Source organism: Hemitrygon akajei, chromosome 20, assembly GCF_048418815.1.
Source record: "Hemitrygon akajei chromosome 20, sHemAka1.3, whole genome shotgun sequence".
In the NCBI taxonomy this organism is placed as follows: domain Eukaryota; kingdom Metazoa; phylum Chordata; class Chondrichthyes; order Myliobatiformes; family Dasyatidae; genus Hemitrygon; species Hemitrygon akajei.
In genome coordinates, this window is record NC_133143.1 from 46,027,437 (window position 1) to 46,045,572 (window position 18,136).

The 18,136-nt window shown below is 43.4% G+C and overlaps 1 protein-coding gene across 5 annotated transcripts in view; it reads right to left on the reverse strand.

Moving 5' to 3' along the window:
* LOC140713763 (cadherin-12-like) overlaps nt 1-18,136 on the reverse strand; it is a 421,855-nt gene that overhangs the window by 5,538 nt on the left and 398,181 nt on the right. For all 5 annotated transcript variants that reach the window (XM_073024264.1, XM_073024265.1, XM_073024263.1 and 2 more), the window contains one exon: nt 3,048-3,299. In XM_073024264.1, coding sequence (XP_072880365.1) covers nt 3,048-3,299 — 252 coding nt within the window. The remainder of the gene's footprint in view (nt 1-3,047; nt 3,300-18,136) is intronic.

Below are 18,136 nucleotides of genomic sequence, written 5' to 3' on the forward strand. Positions count from 1 at the left end.
TTTCCTGTTGTAATATATAGTCCACATCCAAGCTACTGTTAGGGGACCTGAATATAATTGCCATCAGGGTCCTTTTACCCTTGCAGTTTCCGAACTGAACTCACAATGACTCAACATCTTCCGATCCTATGTCATGTCTTTCTACTGATTTGTTGCCATTGTTTACCAACAGAGCCATGCCACACCCCCTGCCTACCTTCCTATCCCTCTGATACAATGTGTAATCGTGGACATTCAGTTCCCAACTACAACCATCCTTTAGCCATGATTCAGTGATGGCCAGAACATCATGCCAGACAATCTGTTATAATGTAACAAGATCATCCACCTTGTTTCTTATACTCCATGCCTTCCCTGACAGCCATGACTGCACGCTATCAAAGCTTTTTTACTATCTGTTCTATATTGAGTCCCTTCATCTGGTACCCACACCCCTGCCAAACTAGTTTAACCCTCCCGGACATCTCTTACAAACCTACCTTGAGAATATTGGTCACTTTCGGGTTTAGGTGCTACCCGTCTCTTTTGTACAGGTATAAGGAGTCTTGTCTCCACCATCTTATTAAGCAGTGTGATCCAAAACACAACCATGTCCTGGGTGAAGTATGATTTTCCACGAAGTTCCTCTATTACCTCTCTTAATTATCATAAGTATATCCTATTTATTGTCCTCTCTGCAAAGAGACATGGGCCCTTTATGTCTTGCCCATTGGGCCACTCATAATTCCACCAAGGGAAGCACGTTGCATTCCAAAAACAGAATATTCACTTCTCATAATCTACCAATGAGTACTCTGTTGAAAATTTAATGCCACTCTCTGCAAAATCATCTGTTCTATTCATTTCTCCCCACTGCACATATCACCACTTTGGGAAATGTTATAGTAGATATCTTTTAATATAACAAAGTAAGGAACCCTTCCTGTGACCCTCAGCTGCATTGATGGCCTGAATTAAGTTTTGACAGTCCATTACTTCAGATTCTGTCAGGGCTGAGTTCATCAAAGATCCCCAAGTGTGAGTGAAATTGTGTTTGAGTGGAGAACTGGTGGCTGAAAGTTATCACTGAAATTCCCTGTTCAGAGAGGTAAGGGACATATTATGGTTGTTTCAAATGTTTTCCACCACTGAAAGAAGAGCCTTCTTGGTATTTTCTTGTCTTGGCAATTCCAAAGAAAACGTTCTAAGGCATTTAAACTTGGAACAATTAATATTTAATTTCAAGATAGAATTACCATTAAAATCATTGTTTGAAAATCAGCATTTTTAATTATCTAGATATTTGATATGTTAAACCCCTACTCTAGCTTTTCCTTTTTACAATAACTGTTTCTTTGCAGAAGAACCTTAGAATGGAACAATTTCACTTTGCTTGCAAACATAATCTCAGAGTTTTCATTTACCAGTCAAAATCAAAACCCAGATACTGAAGGTGGGGGAACGAATGTGTGGAGAGTGATTACAACAGCAATTGTTAGTCTTGCATTAGCTTAGAGCTCACAATCAACAATAGGCTTCTCTCCACCTTTTCCCTTCCATGGGTAAAAATAGTTGCAGGAAGAGTGAAACACAGTGGCCAGATCAAGTTGTCAAGGAAATGCTTATTACTGTTAACTAGACAAGGAAAACTCTCATCGGGGGTTAGTTTGGCTCTTTGCATCTTGGCATGAGTGGGGATGATAAACCCACAGGAGTCAGTTTTTATCATTATTGACCCATTTTGTGCATTAGAGGTTATTATGCAATTTTCAAAGGATTTTTCAATAAGGTTGGTTTAAGATAAATTTTCCAAAAACTTCATCACTGAATGTAAACTCTGAATTCTGCATATTCAGTCAATAATCTTTGTGATCAATTAGTAAGTGAATAGCCAATGTCTGGCTAGATTGCAGTGGCTGGAGACTAAAGCAGATAATAAACTGCCCAATCCTGATACAGGGTCTCAGCTCAGTCAATAACATTGACCATCTTATTGTCTCCACAGATGCTACTTCATTTTCTCCATCTGCTTGATTTTTTTGCTGTTAAAAATTACCAGTGACAAGAAGCAGCCTAATAGTCTGTGGTCCTCTTATTTACTTAGTCAACATACTGTTTTAAAAGTCTAGGGCACTCAGGACATGAAAAAAAAGCTTCATTCAGTATAGTATACATCCTTACAAACACTTTTGGACAAATCAGAAATAAAATTAAATTTTTACCCTGATAAAAATACAAGCAGTTTTCTCTGGAGTAGAGGAAAATTAGCAACTTGAATTTCCACTTGTCATTTGTCACTCTACTACAGAACTATGTGTAATTAATAATACACATCTTAGCTATATCAATTAAGGTTAAGATTAAAATGATCACTAAAATATAAAAAAAGCTGGTTAAATTTAAATCTGAGACCTGAAGTGCTAACAAACCTATTAAAATGTGGCTTCAACTGAGCATCATATGTCATGGCACAGCCTCAGAATAGAAGGTCATCTCTTTAGAAATGAGATGAGGAATTTCTATGGAATCTATGGAATCGACTGCCACAGACAGCTGGAGGCTAAGTAAATGGGTATATTTCAAATGGAGGTTGATAGTTTCTTAATTAGTAAGGGCATCAAAGTTTAAAGGGAGAAAGCAGGAGAATTGTCGTTGAGAGGGAAAATAAACAAACTGTGATCAAATGGCAGAGTGGACTCAACGGGCCAAGTGGCCTAATTCTGCTCACATGTCTTATAATTAGAATTGTTATAAATGTTCTAACATTTCGAATTGATAGAATTTTAGGAATTGCTGTATTGGCTTCTTTGTTCTGAGTATATCTAGTATTTCCTCTCTTCATTTTTGTAAATTCAGTTTACCACTAATTTGCTTTTGAATGAGAGATATTGGCTCTTCTTTCAATTTCTGGATGTACGTGTGATTTATGAAGTTACAGCCATCAAGAAATCAATGAACTATAATGTCGAATGGCATTTTCATTTTAACTCACTAAGCTTTATTGGTGATTGTTCACCCATTTAAGTGTCACGAAAGCCCATTGAACCATGTTGCAGTGTTAGACTCACCAAGAAGTATAATAATGCAAAGCAAGATTGCTATCAGTGCCTCTGTGCTCAAGCCCACTGGCAGAAAGATTGCTTCTACGTTACAGGATAAGATTGTACCATCCACATCGCATCCGCAGACTCGGATTGTCAAAGTATTTGTGCTGCTTTGTGTAGGGTAACCACTGTCTGAGATCACAACTGGAAGGAAATAGAGCTCCAATTGCCTGCGACTGTAGCCGTTCCTTTTAGATAAGATTCCAGCTGTGTTGTCTAAGGCAAGCACAAGAAAGAAGATTTTTAAAAATGTAAAACAAATTATACAATGATAGAGAATTATTATGTGTCAGTTCTTTGGCAGAGAATTTCAAATGATCTAACACAACTTCATTTATTTTCTCAACTGTGACTCATTCATCCATACTCCTACCTCCAAGTCAGAAAAGCATGAGTTCAACTCCCAAATGAGATATCTAGTCACACAAAAAAAATGAGGACCAAAGCGGCAATGCATTAGTACACGATGGCCATACTGTTGGAAGTGTGATATGTCGGGAGTTAAACACCCATCTTATACAAGTGCACAGAATGCAATCCTTGTTTAGTTTTCAAAGAAGAGTGAGAAGGTCACATGCTGGAATCTGGTGCAAAATACAAACTAAAGGAAGAACTAAGTCAAGATGAAGGGTCTTGGCCAGATGACCAGAAACATCAATTTCCCTCTACAGTTGTTGCTTGATTGTTGAGTTCTTCAAATAACCTTGTTTTTGTTACATTATCACTGCCCAATATTCCCCCATCTTTCTATATGGACATCTGCAGTTATTTTTGAGCTGAATGGTAACAAATTAACTGCTGTACTGCTTTACTTTACAACTGAAAACACCCAACTAAAGAACTGCATACACTATGTTGCTCCTTTGCATTAGCTATATAGATGCAGGCACTTTCTTTTCTTCCTAATCTGTAAAAACTGTTCTAACACTTAGTGAATGCTTCCAGCAGAGGCGTGAAAAAAAACACTCGAACACTCAATAACTAATCTCTGAAATTTAAGAGCTAATACTAAAGGAGATTTGGTCTGTGGGTGATAGTTTATCTATTTAGAGATACAGCACAGCTTTACTGACTCAACGAGTCCATGCCACCCAATTAGATCCATGTGACCAATTAGCTTACTAACCCAAATGACTTTGGAGTGTGAGAGGAAACCCAGAAGAAGTTCATGTGGTCATAGTGAGAATTTAAAAATGTCTTACAGATAGCGATGGAAATAAATCCTGATCGCTGGCACTTTAATAACATTAAATTAACTGCTCTGCTACCTTGCTGCCCTTTCTTTGCTAACTGAACATAACCAGTGAATAATAGAATGGAAAATGATGCGTACTATATGGTAAAGCATTGTATAGTTTCTGAGTCCACAATAACATTCTGGTCTTTTGCAAGAATCTTTATGAACCATTTCTAGGTTTCAATTGGGCTTTAAAGATTCAAGTATTTTGTATATAATAAGAGGATTGGAAAAATATGATGTGGCTAAATATGACAAGTTATCAAAATCTTATTTTGATATACTAATCACTATGTTAGCCCAAATAAATTTTGATAGAAAGAGGAAGTATAATTAGTTAACTGAGTTTTACTTAAACTCTTGACTTTAGTAAGATGAATCCCAACAGGAATATTTATTTTATTTTTATTAATAAAATGTCATTGTCACTTTACTTAGTGTTTATTCATAACATATTTAAAGAAACAAACATGTGCCTGATATCCTTTTTCACAACCTATAGATATTCAAAAGAGATTTCCAGCCAAAGAATTCCCTTTGGAGTCCAGTCACTGTCGTGACATATAAAAAAATTGCAGTCAATTCTGCACAATTAGCTCCACAAACAGCAAAAGATGAAGACAATGAAGTATTCCTTTCTTTTCGGAACTTGAATACAGATTAGTTATGGACCCAGACATTGGTAATTATAAACAGCCCTGCTCTTTTTCAAACATGAACCTGGATCTACCCAGAGGGCAGAGGGAGCCTTGATCTTGTCTGAATTGAAACACTTCAGCAGTGTAGTGTAGTGCTCCCATGGTACTGAATTAGATTGTTAGCCTGGACTTCAAACTCAAAGCACTGAAATGTGACTTTGAAATGACAACCTTACAAACATAAAAACATATACGTTAAGAAGAGAAGAACTAGCCCCTAGCCCTTGAATCCACTCCATCATTTAATAAAACCATGGCTAATTTAATACTGATCTTGGTGACACACTTTCATCTACCTGTGATAACCTTTCATGTCCCTATTCTTCAAAGTGTGAATCAGGTGAGCTAGCTACCGTCTGAACATGATTTCTATTTCTTTGCAGGAATATTGGGAAGGTATCAACTGTTCATCAAATAATTAATTTCTTTCTTAAAATAAACAGACCGTGACTCCTGAAATAATGAGAACCACAGCGCATTGTTTCTAGAGAAAGTTCAAACGAAACCTCCTCAGGCAATGCCCAGTTCTTCATGGTTCACTGCTAGGCAAAGGTGCTTGTAAACCAGAGGAAATATAAGACCCAATATTTCTGAGCTCTGCAGTCCTACTATATTAAATCATAAACAGTATATACAATCAAGTTTTAGGTTAAGTGGCGGGTTGAATTTGACAGTTGCTGCAAGGCTGCAGGCACCATGTTCCACATGTAAACTTGGTTTGTAGTTATGTTTCAGACTTTCAGCTGCGTGCTGAGCCCAGCTCCACACACTCTTCACACATGACTGCACCCCCATCTACACCTCTAACTCCATAATTAAATTTGTGGATGATACCACAGTGGTTGGTCTGATCTCGGACGAGGATGAAACAGCCTACAGGCTCGAGCTGGATCATCTGACGGAGTGGTGTAAGGACAACGACCTGGTCTTTAACATTTCTAAAACAAAAGAGATGATCATTGACTTCAGGAGATCAAAGGACAGAGTACACCCCACCCCCTCCATATACATGGAGAGGTAGTGGAAAGTGTGGAAAACCTAAAGTTCCTTGGAATTATGTTGTCAAAACAGCTGACATGGACCACCAACACCTCGCTGCTTGTAAAAAAGGCACAACAAAGACTCTTCTTCTCCAGAAAGCTGAAACAGGCCAAACTCCCATAAAAGCTGTTGCTTAACTTCTACAGAAGCACAATTGAAACCATCCTGACCAACAGCGCCACAGTGTGGAATGCCAGCTGCACAGCCGCTGAGCGACAAGACCTGCATCACATGGTGAAGGCGGCCCAGCGAATTGTCAGGATGGAGCTCCCAGGACTGGACACCATCTACTCCAGCAGAGTCAGGAGGAACGCAATCAGCATAACCAGAGACACCACACACCCTGGCCACTCCTTGTTTGACCCGCTGCCGTCCAGCAAAAGATGGTTCAGGACACTAAAAGCCAGAACAAATAGACTGCGGAACAGCTTCTACCCCAGAGCTGTGGCCTCCATCACACCACTCCCACAGAACAATGACTGAAACTGTGAGCACACACAAGAACTCGAATACTTGCACTAACGGCACTTTGTGCAATACTCTGATATTGTGTTGCTGCTGCAACTTATTTTCTGCTACTTATCTATTTAATACTGTTTTTCTATTACTGTCTTGTTTTTATCTACTGCTTTGTTTGATTGCCTGAGAGGAAGCCAAACAGAGTTTCATTGTACCTATGTATAATGACAATAAATATCATTCAATTCAATTCAGTCTGAGCTATGAACTGTTCACAGGACTAGAATCTTGGGATAAACTGGAGGACCTGCATATATTTGTAACTCTTCAGGCTTTCTCACTGAATATTAGTTTCAGATACTTCCAACATTGTAATTGGCCCTTCAGTTAACCAAAACCAGGATGAGCAGCTACTGTGACCGATTTTTCCCTCACATCCCCATCACCTCCTCCCATTCCAAAAGCCCTCCTCACAACATATCACCCCACTACCATCAATTCTCAAGCCACCATCTTCAAACAGCAACTCAGAAGAAAGAAGTTATTAATCATCATGGCTTTGGCATGTGGGAGGAAACTAGAGCGCCCTAAGGAAATATACACATCACAAGGAGAATGTGCAACTGGCATGCAGACACCTCCAGAGGTCAAATTGACCACAATCTGAGTACTGGAGCTTTGAGGTCTCTCCAAATATTTAGCTCAAAGGATTTTGACTGTTGATGCACTCATTTTTGCAAAGAGGTTCAGAATTGCAAAGAACAGAAAAAAGACACAAATCTTTCATAAATCTCCCATGGCTACTTTGACTATACCTCTTCCCACTCTGTCACCTGTAAAAAGGTCATTCCTTTGGTCTCAGTTCCTTTGTCTCTGCCGCATCTATTCCAAGGATGGGGCTTTCTTTTCCAGAACATCAGAAATGTCCTTCTTCAAAGAATGGTGTTTCCCTTCCTCCAGCCTCGCACACATCTCCTCCATTTCCTAGACATCCACCCTCACCCTATCTTCCCACCACCTTAAAATGGATAGCGTTTCTCTTGTCCGCAGCTTCCACCCCTTGAGTCTCTGCATGAAGCAAATCATTTTTCACAACTTCCACCATCTTCAAAGGGATCATACTACCAAACATATCTTTAACTCCCCATGAATCTCCACTTTCCACAGGGATTTCTCCTTCTGTGTTTCCCTTGGCCCTCCCTGCTAATCTCCCTCTCGGCACTTATCCCTAAAAGCAGAGAAAGTGCTACAACTGCCCATCTATCTCTTCCTCATCTACAGTCAGGGTCCCAAAGATTCCTTTCAGAGGAGGCAACATTTTACCTGCAAATCTGTCGGTGTTAACTACTCTATCTGGTGCTCCGATACAGGACTTCTATATTGATGAATCTGATGTTGATTTGAATATTGCTTTGAATCAAGCTCCTTGCTCCAAGCACAAAAAAGAGGATTGCCCAGTGTCCAACAATTCTGATGCCCATCTATAGTCCCATTCCAACATGTCAGTCCATGCCTCTTCTTCAGCCTTGATAAGGACACTCCCTATTGGAGGAAAAAAACCTCATATTCTGGGTAGCCTCCAACCAAGTCAAGTCACTTTTATTGTCATTTCGACCATAACTGCTGGTACAGTACATAGTAAAAATGAGACAACATTTTTCAGGACCATGGTGTTACATGACACAGTACAAAAAACTAGACTGAACTAGGTAATAAAAAAAAACAACACAGAGAAAGCTACACTAAACTACAGACCTACCCAGGACTGCATAAAGTGCACAAAAAAAGTGCAAGCATTTACAATAAATAATAAACAGGACATTAGGGCAAGGTGTCAGTCCAGGCTTCAGGCATTGAGGAGTCTGATAGCTTGGGGGAAGGAACTGTTACATAGTCTGATTGTGACAGCCCGAATGCTTCGGAGCCTTTTCCCAGACAGCAGGAGGGAGAAGAGATTGTATGAGGTGTGCATGGGTACTTCATAATGCTGTTTCCTTTGCGGATGCAGCGTGTAGTGTAAATATCCGTGATGGCTGGAAGAGAGACCTCGATGATCTTCTCAGCTGACCTCACTATCCGCTGCAGGGTCTTGCGATCCGAGATGGTGCCATTTCCGAACCAGGCAGTGATGCAGCTGCTCAGGACGCTCTCAATACAACCCCTGTAGAATGTGATGAGGATGGGGGGGTGGGAGATGGACTTTGCTCAGCCTTCGCAGAAAGTAGAGACGCTGCTGGGCTTTCTTTGCTATGGAGCTGGTGTTGAGGGACCAGGTGAGATTCTCTGTCAGGTGAACACCAAGAAATTTGGTTCTCTTTACGATCTCTACCGAGGAACCATTAATTTATGCCAAATAGCATGAGAAATTACTTCTCTAAATTCTGTTAAATTTTCCCCTCCCCTCTACTTCCAGTCCCCACTCTGGCTCCCATTTTATCTCTTCCCTTCTCCTCAACTGCCTATCACTTCCTCCCATCTGGGAAATGGAGGAGATGTGTGTGAGGCTGGAGGAAGGGAAACACTATTCTTTGAAGAAGAAGGACATTTCTGATGTTCTGGAAAAGAAAATAAATGGGCAGACTATTATTTAAATGGGGAGAGAATTCAAAGTTCTGAGATGCAACAGGACTTGGGAGTCCTCGTGCAGGATACCCTTAAGGTTAACCTCCAGGTTGAGTCGGTGGTGAAGAAGGCGAATGCAATGTTGGCATTCATTTCTAGAGGAATACAGTATAGGAGCAGGGATGTGATGTTGTGGCTCGATAAGTCACTAGTAAGACCTCACTTGGAGTACTGTGCACAGTTTTGGGCTCCTTATTTAAGAAAGGATGTGCTGACATTGGAGAGGGTTCAGAGAAGTTTCACTAGAATAATTCCAGGAATGAGAGGGTTTACATATGAGGAACGTTTGACTGATCTTGGACTGTACTCCTTGGAGTTTAGAAGAATGAGGGGGGAACGCATAGAAACATTTCAAATGTTGAAAGGCATGGACAGAGTGTATGTGGCAAAGTTGTTTGACATGGTGGGGGAGTCTAATACAAGAGGGCATGACTTAAGGTTTGAAGGGCACCCATTCAGAACAGAGTTGCGAAGAAATGTTTTTAGCCAGAGGGTGGTGAATCTGTGGAATTTGTTGTCACGGGTGGCAGTGGAGGTCAAGTCATTGGGTGTATTTAAGGCAGAGATTGATAGGTATCTGTGTAGCCAGGGCATCAAAGGTTATGGTGAAAAGGCGGAGAGTGGGACTAAATGCGAGAATGGATCAGCTCAAGATAAAATGGCGGAGCAGACTTGATGGGCTGAATGGCCGACTTCTGCACCTTTGTGTTATGGTCTTATGGTGCCCCTTCTCCTTCCCTTTTTTCAAAGGTCTACTTTCCTCTCCTATCAGATTCCTTTTTCTTCAGCTTATTCCACCTATCACCTCTCAGCTTCTTACTTCATCACCCTTCCCACCCCACCTTCCTTCCCCCTCACCTGGCTTCACCTATGACCTTCTAACTTGTACTCTTTCCACTCCCCCACTTTCTTACTCTGGCTTCTTCCTCTTCTTTCCAGTCCTGATAAGGGTCCTTGGTCCAAAACGTTGACAGTTAATTCAATTTTGAATTGTCAGACCACCTGGGTTTCTCCAGCATGTTGTATGTGTTAATTTGGAGATATAACTGCAAAATTCCTATCTGTATTGTAGAAATCCATGTACGGTATGTTTAATACTTGATCCTGTAACTTCCATTCATCAATAAAATATCTCTGAATTTGACTGACCCATTAATGAAAAGGTAAAATTTTATAGAAAAGCTATTGATGATTTTTAATGCTAATCTATAATAGATTTGCCAGTGGATCAAACTGAATTACTCAAAAATTCATCCTCAGTTGATTGAGTAAATGCACTAAACAATTACATCAGCACAACGCATTCTATCTTTGAAGTACATGTTATCGATATCTGTAGAATAGATTAGAGGCAGTGCAATTCAACTTACGTAAAGATTTTCTTTTCTAATTGATGGCATAGGGATATGGAAGTTAGATTTCAAAAATCTGTTGGGACATACTTGCTGCTGAAGTGAAAAGCAGATGGGAAACTGGCAAAAACATTTCTATCCATTACTAACACTTCAGACCTACTCACAGTTTACTTGAAGTACAGAAGTTTCCCTCTTAAGGACTAACATCTTGTTAATATGCTATCTATAGAAAATGGTGTAAGACTTCATTTTGGGGGAATGGAAAGTGCTTGCTGGGGTTGGAGGGTGAAGAACTGAATGATAAATACATGAGATACTGTAAATAAATGCTTAACTACCATCTTGCTAGAGGACAAGTTTGCACGCACAGATTCCTGAGTTATCCATCATTTTGGTATGAAATGCAGAATGCTGGCCTATAATTTATCCTGCGCGTTAGATGGGGAATTGTCAATGTACAAAGACACTTCAGTGTTCTTGTACACTGGTAATTGAAATCAAATTTGCGGCAATCAATTAAAATGCTAATACCATGTTGGCAAAAGATTTTGAGCAGAGGAGCAAATAATGTCTTACTACAATTATAGAGGATCCTGGTGAGATCACACCTGCAATATTCAATGCTGTTTTGCCCTCCTTATCTACATAAGATATATTTGTCATAGAGGAAGTGCCACAAAGCTTCACCTGATTTCCTCTGGCAGAATGCTGTATACTGAATGAGGGTGACCATCTCAGGTTTGAGAATAAGACATTTTGAACTAAAATTTAAAGGTGAAATTTCTTCAGTCAGAAAGTGATGAACCTTATTTAAGAAGATAATTATTTTGAATAAAATGGCATTAAAGGGAATGAAGAGAAAGCAGTATTATAATATTGAGAGAGATATTCAGCCATGATTTTATTGAAGCACTGAACAGGCTCAAAGGCCCAAATGGGCTACTCCTGCTCTTAATTTTCATGTTTCTCTTGCCCCTGCTGAGACAGATGAGACTCTCATGGACCTTTCCACAGCCTTGTCACTGGTCCTTCTAACAATGCCTCCACAGGAGAAGTTACAGTATAAAAGCAGAGCTGTCTCCCTCCGGCAAGTTCCTGAGGCATTTGATATCCTGCACCTTCTTCTTCAGTAGAAAGTGAAGGAGTGCATTCTGCAGTATGTTTGGACAACTTTATTTCAAATAGATTCCTATGTTTGCAGGCTATGGGAACTGTGTGTGAAGATTGCAAATGTACCGTGTTTCAAAGTTTGCAGACAATACGAAGATAGGTGGAGGGCAGGTAGTTTTGAGGAAATAGGAAGGCTACAGAAGTACAGGGAGATTAGGAGAATGGGCAAAGGAATGGCAGAAGGAATACAGTGACAGGAAGTGTATGGTCATACACTTTGATAGAGGAAATGAAAGGGTCGACTCTATCACATGCAGAGGAAATACAAAACCTGAGGCACAAAGGGATTTGGGGATCCTTGTGCAGGATTCCTTAAGGGTTATTTTGGAGGTTGAATTTGTGGTGAGGAAGGCAAATGCAATGTTAGCATTCATTTCAAGAGGATTAGAATATAAAAGCAAGCATGTAATGTTGAGGCTTTATAAAAAAAACTGGTGAGGCCTCACCTGGAGTACTGTGAGCAGTTTTGGGCCCTTTATCTTAGAAAGGATGTGCTGAAACTGGAGAGCATTCAAAGGCAGTTCCCGAAAATGATTCCAGGATTGAGTGGCTTGTCATATAAAGAGCATGTGATGGTTGACTCTGGGCCTGCATTCACTGGAATTCAGAAGAATGAGGGGCGACCTAGTTGAAAACTATTGAATGGTGAAAGACCTTGATAGAGTGGATGTGGAGAGGATGTTTCCTCTGATGGAAGTGTCTAAGACCAGACGACACAGCCTCTGAATAGAGGGGAAAGGAAATGAGAAAGAATTTCTTTAGCAAGAGAGTAGTAAATCTGTGGATATCATTGTTGTTGGCAACCTGACCAATAAATTCTTTATTGGTCAGGGCATGAAGAAATACAGCGGTGGGAAGGCACAACATTGAGGCTGAGAGAAAAAATACATTAGCCATGATGAAATGGTGGCGAAGACTCAATGGGCCAAATGTCCTAATTCTGGTCCTATATGTTATGGTTTTATGGTCCCCAAAAGGAAACAGTTCTAATCACATGGTTTCATATTAACAATAAACCTCTTTCTATATACAATTGTTCTGTCAGATATGTTAATGAATGTTGTATTACTTTAGGCCTTACTAACTTTGCATTGTTACGAAGGATGAACAACGCTGATGGGCAGAAGGATGCAGAGTGGCCCATGCCCGCCTTTTTTGGAGAATCACAAATTGCTACTATTTCGATGCTGCTAACAAGGAAGTAAGAGAGACAAAAGGAAATCTGCCAGGGCAGTTGTTATTGATAACAGCTCATGAAAGAGAATGAGAGAGAGACACACAGCTGGGAGGTGCACAGGGTGGAACGTCTCCTACTGACGAAAGAGGAGATTTACTGCTATTGTCTTTTGGAGAAGGATTGTTTACTTGGTACTGTTCTATTCATTGAAATCCCTCAGGGGACAGCCAGAGTGGGCTGGTTTGATGGGTTAAGTCATTCAAACCTGATTGATACCTGAGACCCCGTGAGTGGGGATAAAATTGAGGTCTGGGGTGACACCCCTCAGACGCACCAGGAGAAACGCTAGTGAGCAGCAGAAACCCACGAGACAGTGTGGGACATCGGAGACCGAACAAAGGGTCGGTAAATTTTAACCGTGTTTATAGCGAGACCGGTGGGGGCTTGTGTGTGTGTCCACCCTTGCCTGGGTGACGAGTCCACCACGGAAGAACGGTCTAGCTAAAGGACGGAGGGATCACACTTGAATGGCCACAACAATGACACATCGATGGATCGAAATCGTAAAGGAAGGTTGGCAAAGACCATAGCTGTTACTGTTTGCGCGCTCTCTTTCTCTCATCTCTCTCTCTCTCCAACAATTGCAACACATCAACCAACAACTACCGCAGCCTGCATGAACTGAACTGAACTTTATATTTCCATCTGACAATTCATTATCCCCTAGACAACGATAGAGCTTGTTTTATTATTGATTATTATTATACCCGCACTTTTAGGTTTAGTATTGCTAACGTATATTATCTGTATATTTGCATTGATATTGTTTTGTATATTTTTACAAATAAATACGGTTGAAACTAGCATCACCAGACTCCAACGGACACTTCTATCTTTGCTGGTAAGACACCCAGTTACGGGGTACGTAACAGCATCATACAGTTTCAACTGTGAAGTACTTTAACAAAGCTATAATAACTAGAATACATAGTCAGGTTATAAAGGAACCACAGAAGTTTATCTGAAATTCGCAGAACAGAAAACAATGACCGCCGATTGATTTACAGTACAATGCGGTCAAATAATTTTCAATAGATTAAGTATCTAATAGCAACTATCAGTTCATTCAGCAGACATAAGTACAGGAAAAGTGAGCAAGGAGGGGGACAGAGAAACATGCCTTATAACAGGCTATGCTGGCTATCAAGCAACCCCCAATAATGCCATCTTTCTTGTATGCTCATATGACAGATAAATAAATAAAGATCTGCTTCATTGTCACATGTACATCATGACCCTGGCCTTCACCTTGCCTGTTGCTGAATTTCCTGTTAGATTGCTAGCATGTGGTAAGAGTGGGATCACTCACCTCAGCCCCTCTGACCCTTAACGTAGGAGCCCCTCATGGCTGTGTCCTAAGCCCCCTTATTTACTTCCTGTATACCCCTGACTGTGTTGCCACCCACAGCTCCAAACTGCTAATCAAATTTGCTGACGATACTACATTATTTGGCCTTATCTCAAATAATAATGAGGCAGTCTACAGAGAAGAAGTCATCACCCTGACACAGTTGCATCAAGAAAACAACCTCTCCTTCAATATTGCAAAAACAAGGGAGCTGGTTGTGGACTACGTGATGAATAGAGACAGGCTCACATCTATTATCATCAATGGATCTGATGTTGAGAGGGTGAACAGTTTTAAGTTCCTCGGCATACACATCTCTGAATATCTCATGTGGTCTGTACATACTGGCTGTGTGAAAAAAGCACAACAGCGCCTCTTTCACCTCAAACGGTTGAAGAAGTTTGGTATGGGTCACCAAGTCCTAAGGACTTTCTACAGGGGCACAATTGAGAGCATCCTGACTGGCTGTCTCATTGCCTGGTATTGGAACTGTACTTACAGCGCATCTGTAGATGTGAACTTCCCACTATTCAGGACATTTACTGAGACAGGTGCATAAAAAGATCCCGAAGGATCATTAGGGACCCAAGTCACCCTAAACGCAAACTGTTCCAGCTGCTCCCATCTGGGAAATGGTACTGTGGTGACCCACTTTCCAGCGCACTCGAACCGGCTCACAAAATGGCGCACGCTGGCAGAGAGGCCAGCCCCAAAAAGGGCGCCAGGCCTTCTTCACCAGCAAGGGGAAAAGCCTGCACGCGGGAAGGGACTGTGAACATTCCTGCCCAGGCACTACAGCATTCCTGCCCAGGGAGGGCAGAAACGGGAAGGCTTAAAAGCAAGGTCGCGAAGTTTGAATAAATCTTTTACGCAACTGCAACTCACCGTCTGCGTGTCGTTACTCCAACGCTGTGTGTAGCACACCGCTACAATTGGTGACCCCGACAGCCCAAACGACACTTGGAGCGAAGATGAACGACGCCGCATCTGTTCATGCAGTTTCGTTAAAACTGCCAAGTTTCTGGATGCTGCGACCTCACCTATGGTTCCAACAAGCAGAAGCCCAATTCCACTTTCGGCAGATAACCTCGGATTCCACACGTTACTACTACGTGGTGAGCTCCCTCGACCAGGAGACAGCCACCCAGGTTGAGGAGTTCATACAGTCGCCCCCGGAGGATGGCAAATACACAGCATTCAAAGCTAGGACAAACAGTCGGGATGCCGCTTTTTGGTCGACACCGGAGCTAAGATCAGCATCTTACCTCTGACGAGTTACGACACACACAACAGTGAACCGGGACCCAGCCTGAGGGCCACAAATGGCAGCACAGTAAGGACCTACAGCACCCGTACGGTGCGGCTGCAGTTCGGCTCCAGCCAGTTCATGTGGGACTTCACACTGGCCGCCGTGGCCCAACCACTTCTGGGTGCGGATTTTTTGCGAGCTCACAGCCTGCTGGTCGACCTGCAAAGGAAGAGACTGGTCCATGCCAAGACTTTTCAAACGTCCTCCCTGGGTGAAGCCAAGTTGCCAGCCCCACACCTGGACTCCATCACGCGGTCCGACAACAAATTCACCAGAGTCCTGGCGGACTTCCCATCAGTTCTGGCACTGCAGTTCACGGCAGCCATGCCCAGACACGGAGACCAACACCACATCCTGACACAAGGACCACCCCTCCACGGCCGTGCTCGAAGGCTTCCCCTGGACAAGCTCCGACTGGCGAAGGAGGAGTTCAAGAGGATGGAGCAATTGGGGATCATACGGTGGTCCGACAGCCCATGGGCCTCCCCCCTGCACATGGTGCCCAAAGCAACAGGGGGCTGGAGACCATGCGGCAACTACCGCAGACTGAACGAGGCTACAACACCGGACCGCTACCCTGTGCCGCACATTCAGGACTTTGCAGCAAACCTGCACGGCGCAAGGATCTTTTCCAAGGTAGACCTCGTCCGGGGATACCATCAAATCCCGATGCATCCGGATGACATCCCCAAAACAGCACTCATCACTCCGTTCCGTCTTTTCGAATTCCTCCGAATGCCGTTTGGCCTAAAGAGTGCTTATGGACGCAGTGGGACATGATCTGGACTTTGCATTCATCTATTTGGACGACATCCTCATAGCCAGCAGTAGTCGTCAAGAGCATCTGTCCCACCTCCATCAACTCTACGCCTGAATGAGTGAATACGGCCTAACAATCAACCCGGCCAAATGCCAGTTCGGACTCGACACCATCGACTTCCTGGGCCACAGGATTACTAAAGGCAGGGCAACCCCTCTGCCCGTCAAGGTAGACGCGGTCCATCACTTCCCCTGACCCAACACACTCAAAGGCCTGCAGGAATTCGTGGGTATGGTGAATTTCTACCACCGCTTCCTCCCCTCAGCAGCCCGAATCATGCACCCCCTGTTCACCCTGATGTCGGGTAAGGGCAAGGACATTACCTGGGACGAAGAGGCCACAGCCGCTTTCGTTAAAACCAAAGAAACCTTGGCAAATGCCGCAATGCTAGTGCACCCCAGAACAGATGTCCCTATTGCCCTCACAGTGGACGCATCCAACACAGCAGTCGGTGGAGTGCTGGAACAACTCATCGAGGGTCGTTGGCAACCCCTGGCATTCTTCAGCAAACACCTACGACCACCCGAACTCAAATACAGTGCTTTCGACCGGGAGCTGTTGTCACTATACCTGGCAATCCAGCATTTCAGGTACTTCTTAGAAGGTAGGCCCTTCACCGCATTCACAGACCACAAACTGTTTAGCTTTGCGTTCACGAAGGCATCCGATCCCTGGTCGTCCCGACAGCAGCGACATCTGTCCTACATCTCCAAATACACGACGGACATCCGGCATGTCTTGGGAAAGGACAACGTCATGGCAGACGCACTATCTAGACCAGCTGTCCAGGCCCTGTCCCAGGGGGTGGACTATGCAGCACTGGCGGAGGCGCAGCAGGCAGACGATGAGATCCCTAGATACAGAACTGCAATCTCCTGTTTGCAGTCTCTGTAGGCCCAGCTGAGAGGACCCTACTGTGTGACGTAGCTACCGGCCAACCATGTCCTATTGTCCCAGCAGCCTGGGGACGACGGGTTTTCGACTCCATTCCCAACTTAGCGCACCCCTCCATCAGGACAACTATCCAGATGGTCTCCAACAGGTTCGTTTGGCACGGACTCCGCAAGCAGGTCAGTGAATGGGCCAGAACGTGCATGCACTGCCAAACAGTCAAGGTGCAGTGGCACACCAAAGCCCTGCCGCAGCAGTTCCACCCCACCCACCGGCATCTCGACCACATTCATGTGGATATCGTGGGCCCCCTGCCAGTGTCGCGCAGAGCGCGGCACCTCCTGACTATCGTGGACCGGTTCACCAGATGGCCAGAGGCGATCCCGCTCACCGACACCACCTCCGAATCCTGCGCCCGAGCACTGATTGCCACCTGGGTATCTCGCTTTGGTGTACCGGCCCACATTACCTCCGACAGAGGCGCCCAGTTCACCTCCAGCCTGTGGTTGGCTGTGGCCAGCCTTTTGGGAACACAGCTACACCGCACAACTGCCTACCACCCACAATCAAACGGACTAGTGGAGCGTTTCCACCGTCACCTGAAGTCGGCTCTCAGGGCCCGCCTGAAAGGGCCTAACTGGGTGGACGAGCTTCCCTGGGTCCTGCTCGAATTCCACACGGCGCCCAAAGAGGATCTGCATGCCTCGTCGGCCGAGTTGGTGTACAGCACACCCCTGGTCGTCCCAGGAGAGTTCATACGAGCCCCAAGGGGGCAAGAAGAAGAACCCACAGCAGTCCTGGACAGACTATGTGAGAGGTTCGGTAACCTGGCCCCCATACCCACTTCACAGCATGGACAGAGCCCG